Source organism: Syngnathoides biaculeatus, chromosome 13, assembly GCF_019802595.1.
Source record: "Syngnathoides biaculeatus isolate LvHL_M chromosome 13, ASM1980259v1, whole genome shotgun sequence".
Lineage (NCBI taxonomy): Eukaryota > Metazoa > Chordata > Actinopteri > Syngnathiformes > Syngnathidae > Syngnathoides > Syngnathoides biaculeatus.
In genome coordinates, this window is record NC_084652.1 from 7665425 (window position 1) to 7687671 (window position 22247).

At 42.7% G+C, this 22247-nt stretch overlaps 1 protein-coding gene across 8 annotated transcripts in view; it reads left to right on the top strand.

Annotated features, from left to right (window-relative positions):
- Nucleotides 1–22247, top strand: part of LOC133510523 (receptor-type tyrosine-protein phosphatase mu-like) — a 211748-nt gene that overhangs the window by 56587 nt on the left and 132914 nt on the right. For all 8 annotated transcript variants that reach the window (XM_061838533.1, XM_061838535.1, XM_061838534.1 and 5 more), the window contains exons 3-6: nucleotides 4658–4932; nucleotides 11155–11233; nucleotides 14359–14474; nucleotides 15949–16123. In XM_061838533.1, the coding sequence (XP_061694517.1) occupies nucleotides 4658–4932; nucleotides 11155–11233; nucleotides 14359–14474; nucleotides 15949–16123 (645 nt within the window). The remainder of the gene's footprint in view (nucleotides 1–4657; nucleotides 4933–11154; nucleotides 11234–14358; nucleotides 14475–15948; nucleotides 16124–22247) is intronic.

Genomic DNA, 22247 nt, shown 5'->3' on the forward strand with positions numbered 1-22247 from the left:
GATTTTACTGTTTACAGTATGTTTTGATATTGCATCAGAAGAAAATGATACGAAACAATGTGATATGGATTTACAGTTTTCTCCCACTCCTAGCTAAACTATTTGAACCTTGTGTATTGAAAAAATATATATTTTGTCACACCGCTAGTTAAAACTGAACAATATTTAATGCTTTTGCATTGATTCTGTATCAAAATTAACAGATCATAATAATATTTTGTTGCAATCCTGGTGAAAACTGATCAAAATTTGACACTTGTATCCATCCATTTCTCCCCACTCCTCACCTGGGACATGATATCGTTAATTACAATAATACTATACATTCATGTATTGTTTCATCACAAAAAAAAGTAATTATCAGGATATGATTAATCGACAAAATTCTTCATGATCAGTGAATTGAATCAAAAATGTTCACTTTTTCACTTCGAAGCATCGGCCACCCATCAGTTTTCCACATTCACCTGTGGAGAGCTGCAACATTGACGTCAGCCTCATCTGACGCAGGGCACTTCATTTTCTAATCTAATTCATATTTCATAGCCTCGCCGCGTGCGTTCTGCACCCCGTCATTGTAATGGAAGGTGAAGGTGGCCTACATTTGTAATGGTAAGAAATCTGATGGTCTGAGTAGCACAGTGAAGGCAGCCTTGAGAGCTTGCTCTGTTTTTTAATTGATCTCGAACACGCCACCATTAAAGAAAACACACACACACTTGTTTGTTTGTTTGTTTAAAAAATAAAAATAAAAAATCCCAGTCCATTAGCACAATGTTAACATAATGTCATTATCATTTGCTCTTATGCTTCTGCAGACTAATTAGGCGGTGGCGATTGTAGCAGGTTCACACATCGTAGCGGAAGAGTGAATGGAAATTGGTGACAATGGCAACTGTACTATTATGATGGCTGACTGTCAAGGAAAAGTGATTTTTTTTTTTTTCTTCGTCTTCTATTCAGCAAAGTGACATCCGTGACCTTACAGCTAATTTGCCGTCACTAATTTAATGCGGTAAAGTGCAGATAATTGCCAAGACTGAACAATCCAAATGTGTGCTTTGGAACCTAATTTGTGGTTTGCACGGGACATCCGACACACATCTTCATCTTCAGAAGGAAGGACCGTGCACTTCTTCTCCTGGCTCCGACCGGGGGAAGCTCAGTCTCTCTCCCCTAACCGTAAAACAAAAGTTGATTTGGGGAAAAAAAAAAAAAAAAAAAAGATATACACATGTATGTACGTTCGCTGTGTTCGTCTTTCTGAGACGTCCACAGCGAACGTGAACACTCGGCGACAAGTTGAAGCTTGGATGGGGATGTTTCAGACGTGCATGTGCATTAATCACAAGGAGATTTTGCAATACCGGGAGCGCTCAGACCGTCACACCGGTCCTCAGAACTATGACGAAGTTGTGCCCCTTAATCTATATGTGGGAAAAATATTTATTTGGTTGTTTAATTGCATGCACTCCACCACCCCAACTATATCTGTGCAAACATTTAAAAAGTCAATTTTCCATAATATGCACCTATTGTGTGTTATTATTTATTCATTTAGAGAGGCTTACAAAAAAAGCAGCTCGGGCAGGGGATTGTGGTTGTAGCCCCCACTCCCACTCCACCATACTAATTTCCAAACAAAAGGGGCGCTTTGCTATAATGCGAAAACGTGAGTCTAGAGATATGACTTTGCAATGCGAGCCTCAACTCAACAGTTCATCAAGTCACCGAGAAGTGTTGACGCCTCGCCTCACAACAGATGGTCGAGCGTTATTAGCGAAACATCAGCCGCCGTCTCACGCCAAGCGACACCTGAAACGCCTCGAAGCCAGCTCGCATTGGAGTGCCGCTTCCCGTTTCCGAAATAATGTCGCTTTGATGAAAGACAAACGCAGCGTGAGCGACTACAATGAGCCACGCCAGGGCAACCATAACGAGGACGGCCTCTCTAATCAGGAGCATTTAGTGGCGTCGCCATCTTTGGATCAAAATGCTTCCCTAGCCTCAGGATCTAACCTTTTCGGTACCAGATGGCCCTTCCCAACTTTCTCAATCTCTCCCGAGCCTCGCTGCACCTGTTACATGACTTATTCATCAAACACCACCACCCCAAAAAAGGGGGGAAAAAAATTAAACTAGCTTGCTCTGGGTCATCTCTAGAGCTGTTGCATCCTGCAGTTTGCTTAGTTGCCATGGAAATGCCCCCATAGCGCAGAACATACATTCTTGAATAGCACAATTTTTAAAATTCCCGATAAAAAGGAGCGTCCGTTAAAGATGAGACTATCGAGTAATCAGTTTTACACTCAGGACCTCGGGGAAGCTTAGCAAGGTGTGAAGGTGAACCACGAGTGAGGTGATGGAACCCAGCAAAGAAGGGCCATGCAAAAGGGCACTAGTTCAGTTTTAAAGACTTCTGTCTCTCAAATTCCTTGTCCTGAGTGGCCCATCAGCCCTAACCAACCAACCAACTCCCAGCTACCTAATTGGGAACCACACAACTGAGATGGTGTCCCCAGTAAAACCGGTTGCCTTACCAAAGGACACCTTCTCTCTTACATACAAGTCTTCACTGTGGATATGTTCTTCAGATGGTAAAAGGCAGTTTTTGTGATTGACTTATGACTAAAGGGGGATTACAGAGAAGGTCAGAAGGAGCTACATTTTGTCTTTGTAGACCTAGAAGAAGCCTATGACAGAGTACCAAGAGAGGAACTGTGGTACTGCATGCGCAAATCTGGTGTGGCGGAGAAATATGTTAGAATAGTACAGGACATGTATGAGGGCAGCAGAACAGCGGTGAGATGTGCCGTTGGTGTATCAGAAGAATTTAAGGTGGAGGTGGGACTGCATCAGGGATCAGCTCTAAGCCCCTGCCTGTTTGCAGTGGTAATGGATAGGCTGACAGATGAGGTTAGACTGGAATACCCTTGGACCATAATGTTCGCAGATGATATTGTAATCTGCAGTGAAAGCGGGGAGCAGGCGGACGAACAATTAGAAAGATGGAGGCACGCACTGGAAAGGAGAGGAATGAAGGTTAGCCGAAGTAAAACAGATAGCGAGGGTGGATAACTTCAAATACTTGGAGTCAACAATACAGAGCAATGGAAAGTGTGGTAAGGTAGTAAAGAAACACGTCCAAGCGGGGTGGAACAGTTGGCGGAAGGTGTCTGGTGTTCTATGTGACAGAAGAGTCTTCGCTAGGATGAAGGACAAAGTTTCTAAAACAGTGGTGAGGCCGGCCATGATGTACGGATTAGAGACGGTTCTGGATTTGAACTGTAGATTTTGGCGTTATCTTTTAACTGATGGCCAGTTGTATCATGAGTTGCACGTACAGTAACGTTGGCGAATAAAGGATTATCTTATCGTAGTAGGTCTAAATTAAAGGCATAATTACAGCAGAATACCGAAAGCTTCCTTAAGTGCTTTAATGAGAAAATGCTCTTATCGCTTGATAAATTGACTTCTGCGACTATTACCGTCAATAAGAATACAAAACAGGCCGTCTTAAAGATGAAAGATATTTGTGGTGACTGTTTTGCTTTAGCGAGGGAGCCGGAGGAAGTGATGGGAAATCAATAAATGCCCCCGTTTAGCTTTTATTGCTTGGTTGGATATTAAAAGTTAAACTAATGCTCCTCGTGTGGTGCCAATAAAGCAAAAGTGAGAAGTATTATGCTGGCAAACTGACAAGATACCACATTTGTTTTTGTCATTATCCTTTTTTTTTTTTTTTTTTTTTTTATTTTTTTAAATTGCCAATGTGAGACTGCGCTGGAGCTGAAAGCGCCGAATTTTCTGTCGTGAAAGTCAACATCTGGCGAAGAGTTTGGGCGTTGCGGCGCTGGAAACGGGGGCAAATAACGCCGAGTGCATCACCAGCCTCGCCCCGGCGCTCTCTCACAATAGCCTATTTGTTCAGTCAATGAGTGCAGCTCGCTCCGCTTGTCTTGTTGTGCAGCGCGCGTAACGCTTTGCGATTCCATCTGCCTCTGACTTGAGATAACGAGTGAGTGGCGGGGAGTCGTGAGGGGGGGTCCTGTCATGTTTACATGACAAAGCGAGGTCTGAGGGGGGAGGTGACACAGGAGCAGATATAGGAAGCTTGTCATATTTTTTGAAAAAGGCCATTATAGGTTGTTTTTGATAAATTCCACTGAGTAAATCCTCCTTGAAAATTTGACCAATTGCGACCAAAGTTGAGCCGCATGTATTAGACTGATTGGCGACGCTCTGTTGCAAGCTTTCAATATAACGACGCTATGTTGGGGGTTTCACCAATGCGTGTCGGCAGAAAAATAACCCTCCATCCAAAAATATCTTCAAGCCTGTTTTGCTTTTGCAACACAGCATTTTTTTGGCACGTTTGTTATTGTCTAGCTCCCCAAAAAAAGGAGGAGACGTCTTCACAGTTTGGCCATTTTACGGTTATTTGGCCATTTTCAGTAATCCTTCAAAGAGTCACCCTTAAGAGTTTGTCCGTTTTGCTATCGGATTTGAGCCAGACAGATGGGCGATAAGAAATGAAACTAGTAGCACAAGTCCCCAAGGTTGTAGCCACGGACAAACGACTTGTGTCCGCTGGGAGGAAAAGCGGCTATCAAGGACCATTTTTAGTTGTTGACATCCCTTTTTGTTCACGTCGCAGGTGCAGCCTTCATGATGGTCAACACATCTGGACGCTTTTCGGGACAGAAGGCCTTACTGCTGACCCCCCAGCTGCGGGAGAACGACACCCACTGCGTCATCTTCCACTACTACATCGGCGGCCGGGACAACGGCCACCCGGGCCACCTGAACGTCTACATCAAAGAGAACAACAGCCCCATGGGAACGCCCGTGTGGAACGTGTCGGCCTCCGCGTCCCGTGCCTGGGGTCAGGTGGAGCTGGCCGTCAGCACCTACTGGCCGAACTTCTACCAGGTGAGGAAACGCCGGCGTTCTCCTTCTTTTCCTCACGCGGTGAATAACGAGAGGAGTCATTGCACAGGGCTTTTTGTCACGACGCCAAAGTCATTAAAGTGTCTTAATGAGACCGAGCTCGACACAGGGCTTCTTTTGAGGAGGCCCAAACAATGTCGCCCCATTGAAAACACCTCGTATTGATTCGCCGGGCTCCCTCGGTATCCATGGTAATCTGTTCACTCGCTCCTCCATCTCGTCCCCATTTCTGAAACTCATTTTCACTTACCGGTGCGCACCACCGGCGGCCGGGGCAGGGTGATTTCACACCCCCCCCCTCCCCCATTACTCTTTCGCAGGGCTTCTTCTCCGAGTCCACCAAATGTTAATTGATGCAGAGAGACCCCTTAACCTCCAGACGTGGGTTTGGGGGGGGGAGGTGGGGGCTGCTCTGTAAATGAATTATGTGGTAGGTGGGTGGCGGTTGAGAGGGGAAACCAAAGGCAGGCCGATAGCTCGGTTAACAAGGGACGCTGCTGAGTTTTCCCGCTGCCGAACACAAGATAGGAGAGGGCGCTTAATGAGAGGTGCACGGACACCAGAGAGCAGGAGGCAACGGTTAAGAGAGTTTGACTATCAACGGCACCCCGAGCCGTGTATGGAAAAAATTAATGCAATCCCAGTCTGCTCAGATGCTTCCAAATCGAAACTTGAGCGACTATTTTGCATGAACTACATGTAGAATTGTAGTTTAAATTAGGAGTTTTTGTTCTGTGACCAAGATCTTAACTTAATTAACTCGTACATCAAATACATTTTCCGCTTGAAAAAGTGGATATTGAAATCCCATGAAGTGTTCCAACTTCCCATAATATGCCACAGTTTTTTTTAATAAAGAAAAATAGCACTGTATTGTATAAAAACATAAGAGTGTGTCAAAATAAACTGGTTGTATAAAATATAAGTAGTAAGGGCTGCGGCTGAGTGACCAAAATGAACTTTACTGTGAATCTAAACAAAAGCAGATATTTATGCTTTGTGTGTTCAAAGCAACCATGTAAAATATTCCCTATAGAGCTCGTGCACGTGATGTCACCATTTTCACGGCGCCAAATTACCGGTCAAAAAGAGCTCTCGACACTGTGGGTGGGGGACATTCACAGTGCCCGAGACTTGTTGTGCTGTTGGTTGTTACAACAAACGAGACAGATATTCAAAGAGATCATTCAATGGGATACCAGCAGAAAAGACGAGAAAATATCGATGGATTTCAGCAATTAAATGTGATGGATGGAGCCCAACCAAAATACACACAACTGTGTAGCAATCACTTCATTTCACGTAGGAATTATTCTTCTCAATCTCAAATTCCCAGGAAGTATTTATAATGCCAAGTTGGCTCATTTGAGAACAATGTGTTTAAAAAAAAAAGACAAGGAGTCGTCTCCAACGTAAACGGAAGCGTGTTGCGGCCACACATTAGACTTCGGTAAACCTCTCCCAGACAGACTTTTTTTTTTTTTAATATGCATTGTTCTCAAATGAGTCCAATGCAATTTTAAAAAAAGAAAATAAACCGTCGGTCACACAGAGGTTTACGTAGGTTAACATGTGGCCGCAACACATTTCCGTGTACAGGGGCTGAAGCCTATCCCAGCAGTTTATTTTCTTTTTTTAAATACGCATTGGACTCATTTTAGAACAATGCATATTTGGGAAAAAAAAAAAAAAAAAAAGTCTGTCACGGAGAGGTTTACTGAAGTTTAACATGTGGCCGCAACGCACTTCCATGTTCGAGGAGCCGACTCGCTGTCTTTTTTTTTTTCATCATTTTTCATGATTTAATGAATACGAGTTTGTGTAAAAACCAGGGGTCATTTATTTAAATATTGTTTTTTGTATTGAAAAAATCTGAGTGGATCCATCACTTTGTGGAATTTATTCTTGATTGAGAACAGATCCAGCAACGACGTATTTGTATGCGTCCAGACTTTTATACACTTCTGTGCAAATCTCGACGACGAACTCACCAGATCTGTGTGTAGATCCAGTTGTCCAAAACAACCGGAAGCGGGTTAACAGTCCAATTTCTTATTGGCAAAAACATCAACTTCAGCATTAAATACGGGTCCTCTATGCCGAGTGTCTTTCATTTTTTCACATGCCTTTGTTTATTATCACCTTCTAAATGTTTAACAGTATTGGACAAAACTGGGCGACATATTCGTGTCGTCTGCAACCGACTTAGCATTGAGCAATGGTTAGCTTGACCGGCAGTATGGCCAGTCACGTGACGTAGGTGCGTGAGCGCTAACGTCCGCTAGCTGATGGTGGAGCAACACATCGACCAAGGATCGCCGACCCAAAATGTTGAAAGACCCATAATGGGCCAAAAAATGAAAAGCCCTGTTTTAGCCTTATGATGAAGGCAACACATGCTGTGTCGATATTAGCTCACTATCCAGATCACATAATAAGCGTTCATGATTCATTGTTTATTTTTCCTTGAGCGCATCCTGGAGAGAATGACGCATCATGTGACAACTCTGCTGTACAATGCGGTTTTAAGTTTAAATTCCATGATTTAATTTTTATGTTTTGTTGCATTGTTGAAATAATAGAGATATAATAATGAAAACTGATTATAGGTCATTTATTTTGAGGTTTAAACAAATGGAACATGCCGGTACATGCAGACAAACCTTGCGTGCTGGCAATGAAAACAAATGAGTCAGACCAAGAATTGTTTAATTTTTTTGTTCTCCACCGCTATCTTTGTCTTTTTCTCTTCGGGCAGGAGGCGGAGTACTGAACTCAGTTGTTATAATGCAAAAAAATGTGAGGAAAACTGTTTAATTCTTTACATTCCGTTTATCATTGATGTACCAATGTTTTTCTTCTTTAAAAAAAAAAAAACACTTTACAACACTGTGACGTCCGCTCTCAACACAAAACAAAATCCAAGAGATCCATTTTCTTCGTTGCTTATCCTCACGAGGGTCGCGGGGAGTGCTGGAGCCTATCTCAGCTGTCAAAGGGGCAGGAAGCGGGGTACACCCTAAACTGGTCGCCAGCCAATCGCAGGGCACATAGACACAATCACACCTAAGGGCAATTTAGAGTGTCCAATTAATGTTGCATGTTTTTGGGATGTGGGAGGAAACCGGAGTGCCCGGAGAAAACCCACGCAGGCACGGAGAGAACATGCAAACTCCACACAGGCGGGGCCGGGATCGAACCCGGGACTGCTGAACTGTGAGGCCAACGCTTTCCAGCTGAGCCCACCGTGACGCCTTTTTGGATACAGTTCTGTTTATAATAGTTTTGTAAATATGGCACAAAATATGCTCTCGAAACACTAAAATATCATCTTACACTACCCTTAAAAATGGATCATACAGATGAAAAATATAAGTCTCAATTTAAAATTATCACTTGTCAAGAAACGGTAAGGTCTCTATAATTTGATAACTACTCAGCAGAGGGGGGGGGGGGGGACTACATTATACTTAGGTTAGAGTTGCTCCTCTAAGCATATACTTCCTTGACACCAACATCTACTAGCATTGTCACAGTGCCATTTTGTTGCATCTTAAGGTCTTTCCAGAGCACCAAAAATCAGTCTAGGTATGGTTTTCAGCAAATGGATGAGAATACGTTTCACTGAAAAAAATGTAGATAGGTGGATATTTGTCATGATTTTTCTGAATTTCCTGATTAACTGGCAAGGAACGATTACAGTAATTGCGTGACCCAATTTTCCGCCGTTTGCAGACCGAACTATGAATCGAAAATGAACCCGCTGCAGCACTGAGTGATGGAACGGCGAGGGTAATGATCTTCATTCAACGTGCAGCCACAAAAAAAAAAGAAGCTTGCAACTGTCGCTAATTAATTACACAGCACTAATTATATGTATCTTTAATTGCACCTAAAGTACACAATTGTCAGAGGGAAGCCACCTGAGTCTTGATTATTTTTTTTAATTACCTGCAAAGCTTTTTAGGCGTTCACAGCATGGAGAATCACTTATTTGCAGGGTTATCCCGAAAAATTAGCGCTGAATATTTACAAAAGATTTTTAGATGTCTGTTGAGCTGTCCTGGATTTCGGGGGGGGGGGGGGGGGGGCATATGTTCATCCATCTTGATTTCAATAAAATGGGGCCAATGGCGGAGGTAATCAATCCCGCTGTAATGTACTACTTAGCCACGTCCCTCGGGGACGGGGGGACCGGGGGGGGGGGGGGGGGCACTGCAGCGTTGACGAGCCGCCCGTCCCTCTGACAAATGAGGAAGCTGAACTTTGTTGTGGTGACAACGTCTGCGGCTCGCGATCCCTCTCCCCGTATGTGAGGTCGGTCCCAATTACGCCGGGCGCTATCAATGACGCCTGAATCAATTATATTGCAGCCGTTAAGACGGGCTGACTGATGTCTGTTGCGCAAACAAAAGGATTTCAATTAGGCGCCGGGGTCCAGTTCATTTGTCTGATGGCGATGAACGAAGTGCTCGGCTTTTTAATTTCCTTTAAATTAGACCGTAATGAGGCCATCATCGGTGGCCCCCTGCTATTCCCTTTCATATTCGAGCGTGGAATTAATAATTATTAGAGCGCCTTATCTGAAGGCATCCAGCCTCCCAGATGACAATGAGACACGTCTCCGCCGCCGCATTCAAAGGCTCCAAAAGGAATCAGAGATGCTCGGCGAAGGACGCTGGGAAGCAAATCAGTGTGGCATTGTAATATGGGAACGAAGACAGTTAATGCATATGTTTGTATGTATAGACTTACGGTATGCAGAGCACGTGTCGTGGCAGGGAGTGTGAAGCAGTCGGTGGGCCCCAGCTTGAGTTTGGGAAGGCACGGACAGTCGGTTTCCTTTTTTTATCACATAGACCAGCAAGTAAATAACTGACATTCTGTAGGGACACACCCTCACACAGGCCTGTGCACAATTTTTTTATTTTTATTTTTATCCGCCAGCGCGTGTCACAGAACGGAGTTGCTGTTTCCAGCGCAACAGTTGTGTGGCTCCTTTTGGAGTTTGGATATCACGATGGCAAGAAGAGTTCTCTCCCTTGGAACGCTTGACGTACAGCAGCAGCTGTGCATCAAATTTCAATTCCCGTGAAATAAAATTCTTAACCCTAACTGTGGCAATACTGTCACGGACTATCGGTGAGGGGCTGGAGCCAAATGCAGGACTCCGAGAAACGAGCAAGATGTTAGGCGTGGTTTATTCAAGGAAACGGGGTCATAGCAGTCTGAGAAGGCAGACGCACCAAACGCGAAGCAAAGGCAGGATCCAAAAATGTGAAGCCAGGTCTGATGACTAGGAGACAAACAAGGAAACACGAACAAGGACTCGACATTGACTATAAAACATAAACTAAGACAGGACTAAACTGCGGTGGCACAGAAACGCTGTGACGAGGATAGCTCAACAGTACACTATTCGCAGCGGTGGAGATTCTTACTGTCAGTGAATGCAACTCACTAACTCAGGGCAACGAACTGGCAAAAACTCCAACTTAAATGCCTGTCTAATTACAATCCCAATGTGAAACAGGCGTGAGCGGTGACAGGTTTCACCGCGCAAGAGCAGTGCCGTGGCCGCACCCCTCTCAGCAGTGGCCAAGCCCCGCTCATGACAAACTTTAACACAGATCCCATCTTATTCAGTGACCCTAATCGCTAACGCTAGCCCCAGTCTCGAAACTCCTACCTAGTCGTCCCTTGGTCTTAACACAAAATTACACACCATAAAGCCTAGCTCTTATTCATAGCTGTAAACTTTTTATTAACAATTTTTACAGGATCCCAATATCATTGGAACTGGAGTTTTTTTTTTTTTTTCATATAACAGCTCCTATCGCTCTTTGTTTTTCTCCCCTGTTCCAAAATGGTATTCAGATGACGAGGTGAATTTGAGCCAAATGGCCACATTTCGTGACACATTTTCTGTATACGTGTATACCACGAATGACCTTCCCCACGCAACTGCAATTGACTAACCGGATTGAAGGTGACTTTGCTTGACAAGCATGCCCAACGGACACCAGATTTCAAAGCAAACCGAGCCACGAGGGGAAAAAAAAATGGAAACAATAGTCTTGCATGTCACACTGCACATCATCGTGGACGTATTACAAAAATAATTAAATTAAGTCTCTCGTCTAAGCACTCAGATCGCGTCTCATTTTTTTATGGCCTGCCTCATGAATCGTATCTACTCCCCAGATCGTGTTTGAAGCTGTAACCTCCGGGCAGCGCGGCATGCTAGCCATCAAAGATGTCCTGGTCCAAGGCCACCAGTGCAGTAAGTCCTCCCTTTCCTTCTCCTCCATCATAAAACATCATCAAAAAGCCATTGTCCCTTGCATGACACCGCTCCAAATATACACTGTTGTTCTCTTCAAGGCTCTCCCGCCACGTAAAGGGCAGTCGCAAAAACGTTCTCCTTGGAGCTCCCTTAAGATTTACAAGTGTGTGGTTTGCTCGGGATGCCGAAGTGAGACATTGTAGCACAGGAAAAAAAAAAAAGAAAAGTTGAAAAGAAAAGTTGAATGAAAAACGAATACCAACTTCGTGCTCTCGTTCCTTGAGGATCTGCAGCAAAGCAGCTCGTCTCTTAGGCGCTCTGTCATCTTCTTTTACACATTGGAGGCGTATGCACATAGCCAAACCCGATAGGGAAGGGCCATGTTTTAACCTTTTCGTTCGAGCAAGTTTTTTGTTGTACTTTTAAACTCAAAGCCACTAGCGACCAAAAAAAATAAATAAAATATCCAACAATATTTCAACCGCATCATTAAATATGCCACAGGGTTCACAGCACCTGAAAAAAGTAGCGGCTAGTGATCTGGAAAAAAACGGTAGTCCTCACCGTCAACCCTAACACTAACCTTTCCCACTAATCCCGAAACCGTTAACCCAGTCGGTCACATTTGAAAAAAGTACGGCTGTGGTCAGTAATGCCCGCAGATAAACCTGCGGGTGTGATTAGAGATGGAATGCATAATTAAAATAGAAAACGAAAATTTCAAACTCAGAAATGATCATTTCTAATTTCAACTGATATTAATAGAAATATAAAACGGTATTTAAAATTTTTCATCGATTAAAAATTCTTGATCTGACAAACTTTATCTGAAGAAAAGTTAAATGTGCTGGCCTGTCAAGGAATAAACACGAACGGTCTATACCCGCAATCTTTTGAAAATGCTGAAAGTTTAGTTCAACATAATCGGCGTGAGTGGCAACAAGCTAGCGTTACATTGTAACAAACATTCCTGTCGGCAGTCATGATGTGTTGTTGGGGGTGGGGGGCACGCATCGTGGGACTACCGGCTTGCTAGAACACACCTTTAAGTGCGTGTGCTCGTACACACCTGAATCAAGCGATAGGTGGATGATATTCTCACGTATTTTTTTTTTTTTTTTTTGGGGGGGGGGGGCGTTACGCAGTCACAGAACCAACCAAAAGTGCCTTGCGATCGACGCATTGAGCACCCCTGGTGTAACTGAATTTCCTTTGATATGGCTCATGATGTTGATGACTTTCGACGTAAATGCCCTCGCAGTACGTGAAGCACCTCGGAACATGCGCTTTCGTCATCACTTCTGGACTTGCTCGGTCCGGTTCACTTGCATTTCCTGTTTCCGGGTGAATACCGATTGTTTAGGAGCAGGCTTGTTTGGTTAACGTTTATGAAATAAACATACAAATTAACATCAAGACTACACAAAATAAGCGACGTCTTTCAATATCTATTTTTTTGTACTCGTGACTGCATTAACCCAAACACTTGTATTACCGACCCTAGCCCAAAGTCAGAATAGTGCTACTGATTGGGAAGTGAGACACTTTGGCTCTTTGAATCTCTAGTCTAAATCACTAGTGCACACAGGATTTTATCCCTAACCCTAGCCTCTGTTCCTAACCGTGTGAGTGAACTCCAGTGTTAGACTGAGAGGGTTTTCACGGTCTGATCTTGAAGTCTAAATCGATAGCTTGCGTGGGTTTTCACTCATTGATTTAGACTTTGTTTTGGCCTTCATGCAGTAGTCGTATCGCACGCTGCTTGTTAAATGTTAGAGACGCCCCAACACTTTGAAAGCGACCCAATTCCTACAAATGCTGTCAATACAATAGATTTGTATGGCTATACGTGTTGCATTTGAATACATCCAAGGCGATCAATGAGGCCTTTTGCGACCCGATCAATGTTTAAGTGCGACGGGGGGTGGGGGGCATAAGGTAGGATCAATGTTGCTCTCAGTGGCAATCACCTCTCTTTGACTGATAGGCAACAGCACAAAAGCATTCATTTTCTAATTAAACGGCCATTAGGAATATCCAAGACAAAGGTGTGATTATGCTGTGACGTTCCCTCATCATTAAAGCAGAGGGAAAAAATAGACACGTCTTCTCTTGGCAGTGACTGAACTGATAGAGGACGCTGCTGAAGAATGAGGTTGTAAAAAAAATAAAAGAAAAAAATCTAAAGGACTCGTGGAAGTCTTTGCGATGAAAGCGATTAGAATTAGATTTTTTTTTTTCCTCTCCGAGGCTTTTAAATCAAGGTCGCCTGGCAAGATTGCCCTAATTTTTCCTGCACTCATAAAAATGTTCCACACAAGTTGTTTCCTGCAATTTTTTTTTTTTCTTAAGAGCACTTTGCTTCATTTCGTGTTGGAATGAAATGAAGGATCAGCGCAAATAGCAGCTGACCCTACCTTTGGCCTTTTAGCTCCAAATACCGACCCTGGTCCTTTGTCGTAATCCTAACCTTATCGCCTAACCCACAAAATTCCCACGCTTGAAATACAAATTCAGGGTTCTAACCATAGCTCTATCCCCAAACTAATGTAAAAAAAACTAAACCTGCCACTGAAACCGCATCTTAGAGTCGATCCCTTACCCCAAACACAAACCCTCACCCTGATCCCAAACTTTCTTGCTAAGCATAACCTCTAAAACATAAACTCTATTATGCTGTAACCCTGACACCTAATTTGAACCGTAACCTTTACCTCTCCATGTAACTCTAATCCTCATCCTGACTCCTTACCGTCTACCTGCAGCACGCGCAATCAATAAGAAAATGCTTCTGTAAGAGCCGTATCATTAACTCAGGGCACGCGGGGGGAAGTCAAGCAATAGCGCAATTAGCATCAGAACGGCCTCTTGTGTCTTGTTCTGGAGATTTAGGTGGCCGCCTATTCCTCAACCGAGCGATTTGGGGCCTGAGGCGTTTTGAGGCGCACATACTAAAGCAAAAGTGCAGCATTCATCCGTTCACGTTCACACGCGAGCCATACCGCCGTGGTTGTAATTTCCTTCCCGGCGCGCAGGCACACATCTGACATTCAACTCTACAGTTTAATTCCGCTTTGCATTCAACGCACTTGCCTGATAAAGTCTTTTTTTTTTTTCCTCAGTGAACACGCCACACTTTCTGACGATAAAGGGAGTGGAGGTCAACGCTAGGCAGACGGCGTCTTTTCACTGCACCGTCAACGGACGCAAGCGGGACAGTTTCCGGCTATGGCTTCAGGTACGGGGGGCTATGCTCGATCTCTCTTCACGAGGTTACATGCGAGTCTCACATTTACCTGTACTAACAGAGCCTTGGTCTTGGTCTGGAGACAGACACTAGAGCAGGGCTCAGCAACCTTTATGAGGCTGAGGGCTACTTCGTGAGCACCGATCGTATGAAGGGCTACCTGACCTGTTTGCGGCAAATTTCAGACTCCATTCATCACACGTACATGGAATATTTTTGTTTTATTTTATTGTAGTAAATGACATTACAGGGATTTTAAAATTTTGATTCAGTCAGATTCAGAATTTAAAGCACAAATAATAGTAACAATTTGTGGCCCACGGTATTTTTAGAACATACCTCGCGGGCGGCTTATATGGTCCTCGCAGGCTACCATTCGCCCGGGGGCACAGCGTTGGCGACCCCTGCACTAGAGGCACCAGGGACGCAACATATTTTCGGCTACTGAAAATCATCATTTTTGGTTTGCAGAAAGTCTTTTGTTGCAGAGACAAAACAGCCGAAACAAAGGATTTCGTGACGAGGCAAACGGAAAGGTGGTTCGGCTATTTTCTATCTCTCTTCACAAAGTTATTGTCTCACTTTTACCTGTCCATTCAGTACTAACAGAGCCTTGGTCTTGGTCTGTAGACAGACACTTGAGGCACGAGGCATGCAACATATTTTCGGCCACTGAAAATCATAATTTTCGGTTTGGAGAAAGTCTTTTTTCGCAGAAACATAACAGCCGAAACAAAGGATTTCTTGACGAGGCAAGCGGAAAGGTGGCTCGAGATCCCATGCTCTTAACTCTGTCTCACAATTTCCTCAATTTTCGTCTGGACTCACTCTTTGCAACACAGCCTTCGAAATCTCCTTTTTTTCTTTTTGTCTTGAAATCTGAGTGACAAGTCCAAAGTTCAAACAGTGACATTCACACATTGCTTCATTCCATCCTCCGTGTAACCCGCCGCCTGGCAAGAGAGGGATTACAGGTGTCAGTGCCGTACATGCTTAACCCAGATAGACGCCCCGGCCGGGCTCTGTGGAGAGCGCCTTCTATATCTGGCACGCGGCAGCCTACGGTCGACCTTGATCCGAAGGACAAACGTGGTGCATCTGCAGGCCAGAACCTTTTCGGCCCACAATACCAACGTGCCGTCACTCGTGTGATCGTTGTTCTTAAAAGGTCCCCGCGCCAGGTACTCCATCATTTTCACAAATGTGTTCTCATTAGCTCCAGAGCTGCAAAACAAACATTAGGCCAAATTCCAGCTCGATGACAGCGGTGGAGAAACATTTCTAATGAACAAATGCTCTTTCTACCCCCCATCTGCTAACTGTGAAGGGTGACAGCTGGGGAGAAACTGCTGCCTTTCTGTCCGTTGCAGTGGGATTAATGTATTCCTCGCAAACAAACAAAAACTAGAGATTCTACATCACACAAGGCGAAACCACTTGTGCGTACGTGTATGTGTTCAAACAGGGAATGGGCGGACGGGAGGCCCCGATGAAGGCTACTAAACCTTGGAATAACCGCCGCTTTATCGGCACCTTCGACGTGGAGAACACCACCAAGGGCGACTCGGGCCGCTACCGGTGCATCGTCCACTCAGACAAAGGGGTCGGCGTCTCCAACTACGGGGAACTCACCATCAAGCGTGAGTATTGAGGCAGAATCTGTCCACACACTCAAACGCAAACTACAGTACAACCTCCGTTCTCGACCACAATCTGTTCCAGAAGGCAGTTCGAGAAGTGATTTGTTAAAAAAAAAAAAATAATATTTCCCATTACAATTAATGGAAAAAGAAATAATGCGTTACAAGCCTAAAAAAATTGCCTATTTAAAGCTTTTCTTGATGATAAACTGCATAGTAGAAATACATGTACAGTTTAAATACCTTATAAAATTAAATAATTTAAGAAATGTATTTATTTTTTGCTTGAAATTTATTCTTTAGTAGTAGAATAGGCTAGGCTGGGATGCATTGCCGTATCTGTAGCGACTCGCCCTCCAGCCTTGTAAACTTTTTTTTTTTATTGTTAAAAGTGCAGAATAACTTTAAACAAGCAATAATGAGGGGGGGGGGGGAAGCAAAGAATTGTTTTTTTATTTTTACAAAACATTAACTCGTAAGTCAAGTTAACGAAATCTTTGAAACATAACAAAAATGTAGAAATGCTCATGGAACAGAGCATTATTAGAGTTGACAATAAAAAAGCAAGGCAAAATTATCAACTACTGTATCAAATCTCTTCGGTATGGGTGACTCGCCCCCTGGAAGTTCCTTTTTTAACCTTTTCCCAAAGAACTTATCTAGTTTTGGAGCCATGATTGAGGGTTAATAGTCATCAATAGGAAGAAAAAATACAGTCAGTAAATGTAGCTATCGGGACACGTCTGCGTACAGAGGCTGCGTTATACACAATAACAAAGCACGTCATGGGTCAGCCGGTCGGACCGCGCGCGTTATCTTATTTACGGGTTTTGCCAGGGGCGTTCGAGTACTGATTTTCCTTCGAAAACAGAAGCAAAAAAATCTTTTCTGTTCGAGAGTGGGGACCTCGAACGTCCCCACCGACTATTCATGGTACATCGAAACCAATCTTCTCACAATCACTTACAGATTTAGATACTCCGAAGTGTGTTTCATTTCGCAATCTGAAATTTGGTAGGCTTGTCTGTCATGATCAGAGCAACAACAACGACAACAAAAATTTTCAACAATCCACGTCCAAAAATAAACCGATTTGGTCATCTCTCACAAAAAAACATTTCCTACAAATGGTATGTCTATTTTTAGGGTTTGGTTATTACCCAAATCAGCCCTCCTTTATAAAAAAATAATATATATATATATCTATATATATATAGATATATATATGTGTGTGTGTGTGTGTGTGTGTGTGTGTGTGTGTGTGTGTTTTTCCATACCACAATTTAAAAGGTCAATTAGAGATGTCCCAATTTTTGAAAGATTTGTTTTCCTCAAAAGTTAGTCATAATTCAGAAACATTTCAAATTCAGCCGCAGTCAGTAGAAGTTACCTTCACGCAAAGTCTGTGGGAGATAAACACAAAGCAAAAGCTGTGTAAATATACTTTAGGGCTCTTCAGCCCCCCCCATACACACACACTTTTATTTATTTTTTTATATGGTGATTTGTTATCTGGAGGACTTTTTCCCTGTAAAATAGGGTCCGTCCTTGACTGAGCACAATGGCACTTTAAAGGATCACAAAGGCAAGCGGTAGGCGGGTTTACAGTAGCTTCACTGATGTTTGACTCCTGCAGTCATTTGATATGAATTTATGGAGTCGTCTCTCGCTGCAAGGCCTCACTTTCCTTACAGCCCCTATAGTCGTCCAATAATGGCCTCCTATATTTCTTCACCTCAATCTTCTCCGTGTGCTCTCAATTGAATTTACTGCCCTGATTTTTTTTTTTTCCCCTCTACCTCAGTCTCCTTCTCTTTGGGTTTTTTTGTCTCCGAGCCTTATGTGATTGATAGGTTTAATCCTGCTGCCGCAGATCAAGCTCTGTCAATCACGCGGGAATGGACACAACAGAGTGGGCGAGGGAGATAAGGGCTACAAAAAAAAAAAAAAAACCTTCCCTGTTCAGAATTTTGTTCAAAAAATGTTAATCTCTTGTAATTTTAGTAGAATTTGGTGGAAAATGTTGCGTAATATGAGGATTTGGGTATTACAAAAATCACAGCATCTGTATGAGCATTTAGTGGTATGTATTATAAAGCATATGCATGGTATTTTGTTGATGTGGGTCTGTGTGAAATTTATAATTTTTAAATTATAATTTAGTAGAATTTTAATTTTTTTTCCTATTGATTTGTATCCATTTGTTGGAATTTCACACGTGTTTCAGTTTTGATTACTGTAATTCCCAGCCTACAGAGCGCACCTGGTTTTAAGCCTCACCCAGTACATTTATAAAGGAAATACCATTTGGTACACACGTAGGCCACAGCCGTGTAAAAGCCGCAAGTGCCCACATTGAAACCGACATTGAAACACGAGATATTTACAACGAAAGACGGTACACACCTTTAACGCTAACACCAGCGCCGCCACGCAAACAGGGCCGGTTTAAAAAAAATATATATATGCTGGTAAAAAATCACTGAGACACGGCAGTAACATGCTAGCGCAGCGCTGTGAAAGTCACTTCCTCGGCGCATATATTCCACCGGTCTCACTCTAACCTTTTCCGCTCGAGTGCCCCCTTGCAGCCGTTAGGAAAAATGCACAAATTAGCCGCATCGTCGCATAAACTGCAGGGTTGAAAGCGTGTGAAAAAAGCCGCGGCTTATAGGCCGGAAATTACGGTATTTCAGTGCCCAAATAACTTGGTAGAGCTCCCTCAGTGAAAATGCAGTACAATTGCATGCAAAATGTTTGTCTATTGCAAGCATGTCGTTATTTCTCGATAAGTCAACCCTTCTTCAACCGTGAGAAACAACAATTATTACTGCAGCTACAGATTCACTTTGTGCATCCATTAGATGGAGCTGCACTAAAGGCTCAATATTGATCCATATATAAGGCGCACCAGATTCTAAAGCGCACCATCAGTTTGTGAGAAAATTGACGGTGCGCCTTGTAGTGCGGAAAATACGGTAATCATGACAAACAAACTTTTTAATTCTTTACATTGTGTTTAATTATGTGACTATCTTTTTTATAATGTACAGTACTGTATGACAGAGAAGTGGTCCCCAACCTTATTTTTCACCACGGACCAATTCACGCAAGCACTTCTTATTCGCTTATTCTTATGCTCGGAGTAGACGATTGGAAGGTAATCGTTGAGAAATATGAAATATGACCGCATTCGTGTGTCCCAATACAACCCCCGCATCTTTAGCACTTAAGCGACGGCTAAATAGCGCATTAGCAGAAATATAAAAGTCATCTTAAGGTGCCTTCATGTTCTCCTCCTCCCCCACCCAATAAAAAAAAAGCTGTCGTTTTAACGCTTCCAAGTGTCTCCTCTTATCTCCACATCCGCCACCGTAAAACAAGTGCTTAACCCCACGATCCACACCCCCCACCCCACCTCATTCCTCGTAGCAATGACTCGTAAATCCTCCATTAAATGTGTACGGGAGTGACCACTGACTGTGGATTTTTCAACCCGCCTCATTACAGTACAGCGCCGCCTTGGTCAACAGGAGGAGAATGAATGCTTGATTATCCTTGATAATCAGCCCTGATTTTCATGCCAGATTTATGTGGAACTGTGCCGTGCCATATGGATCAGCCCGCTTGCCCCCCCCCCCCCCCCCACTCCCAAACCACCACTTTCCATCCTCTTGATGGGCTCTCCCGTAGTGGTTCTGAAAGGGCGGATAATTATTCCCCCCGTCTAGACCCGTACTCCTTTTACCCCCGAGTTCACAGAGCTCCAGCTGAGCGTTCTGGCCCGCGTCGGCGCTAATGAGAATAGCCACTGAGAAGAGGGGGCGGGGGGACAAAAAAAAAAAAAAAAACGAAGCCAGAATCGCTGGTCATCTTCCCAGAAGCGATCGATTGTCTTTTGCAGGCCGGTTAGGAGAGTCGCGAGGACCCCCCCCCCCCCCCCATCTTATTGAGAGAGAAGGCTCTCGGCAAATGAAAGTAGGATTTATTATTATTACAATCAATCAACAGGACCGTGACAACACTCTGACAGATGAAAGGCTCCGCGTGTACTTGGGTGTTCACGTTTGCATGAACTTGAACTATTCTTTCTGGAATTCAGTGAGTTAAAAAAAAAAAAAGTGTTTTTTTTTTTTTCCTTTTTTTTTTTTTAGTTGGTTAAAATATATTATTTTATTTTATCTATTATTATTTATATTTATTTCCTCATTTGGCTATGGCTAAACTTTTTTTTTTTTTTTTTTTTTACCAAAATGCCACATGTGAATTTGAGTTTCTTCCTTCATTAAGTTTTGGTGGAATTTCATTCAAAAGTCTATTGTGAGGATATTATTCAGATTATTTTGAATTTACCAAATTCTAGTTTGATGATTCTGAATGTACTTTTTTTCTTTTTTTTAAATACAATTAAGTATGTGGAATTCGTGAAGATTAAGTAGAATAGTAGAACCTTTTAATAAGTTTGGTCTGTAGGAATTTTGTTAGCCACGTAAACCTACCAGTTGGAATTTTTTTTTTTTTTTTTTTCAAAAATGGTTCCGTTATAAAGATTTCAATGTTAAATGATTTCTATTTTCTTCCCCTAGTTCATTAATTCTGACAAGTCTTTTCTCAAACAAAATAACCTTATAAAAGAAATTATTTTCTACAGAATATTGGTATGTATGGTTCTGATTTCTACCAAAGCAGTCACTTCTTCTGCGCGAGATTTAAGTATAATTTCATGCAAAAATGTAATTTCATGCGCCAACAGCCTTCCTATATAAGTTTTTTAATTTCACACAAAAATTTGTGGGGATTTGATCTTTAGCTAAAAGTTCCTTCACTTTTGTGAATTCAAAAACAAAAAGTGTTCATTATAATTATTTATAACTACAAAAAAAAGCCTTCTCTTATGATCATATAGTTGAAGTGTGTACAAAACGTTAGGTACAATATTGCAAAGAAATGTGTACATTTTTAAAGATTGCAGGAGACTTTTTTTTTTAAATACAGTGAAGGCTCGGTTCTTGAACGTCCCCGTTTTTCGAACAAATCGGTTTTCGAACGAAAATTTCACTTTTTTTTTTTTTTTTTGAACGAAAATCGGTGCTCGAACGCCCCTGACAGAACCCGAAAATAACATATTGCGCAATGCGCAAGAAGTTGACCAACCCATGATGCGCTTTGTTATTGTCAATTCGAACGCCTCCCGAAAAAAAAAAAAAAAAAAAAAAAAAAAAAAACGGAAATGACATAACGTGCACGGCGCAACCAGCGCACTTTTGTTATTGTGTATAACGCAGCCTCTGTACACAGACACGTCCCGGTAGTGACTGTTGTTTTTCTTCGTATGGAGGACGACCATATTAACCCCCAATCATGGCTCCAAAGAACGCAAGTTGCTTGTTTAAAGTTATTATGCACTTTTGTTTATAAAAAAAAGTTTACAAAGCTGGGGGCCGTGTCGCTGCAGATACGGCAAAGCATTCCCACCCTAGCGTACTCTACTGGTAAAGCATACATTTTAAGAAAAAAATAAATATATTTCTGAAATTATTTCACTATATGAAGTATTCAAACTATACATAATAATATAATATATAATGTCTACTATGCAGTCAGAAAAAGCTAAAAAAATGCTTTAAAAAGCCAAATTTTTTAAGCTTGGAACACATTATTTCTTTTTCCATTCATTATAATGGGGAAACATTGATTCGGTTTTCGAACAAATCACTTCTCGAACCGTTTTCCGGAACGGATTGTGGTCGAGAACCAAGGCATCACTGTATGAATAATAAGATATCTTCCCTTTTCAGAATGATTCATTTTGGATAAAAAATGCACAAAAGCACACTTTTACGATTAGATGAAAACATTTTTATACTGTGAAAAGTTCCTTTAAGAGGATTCACGGCTACAAAATCCACCATCTTCTGTTTTCCCGTAATGGTCCAGCTTGGGACATATGGTTTATTTTCACACATTCAACGCGTACAGTATATAGAAGTAGCTGTTGTTAGTCTGCAGATGTCACAGTTGAGGAGGAAGCAGCTGTCGCCGTTCCGCTCGGCCGTGTGGTCAAACATCGCAAAGGCAGCTGCTCGCCGACCCCCGCGTTTGGCCGCCCATGTCGCACGCCCAC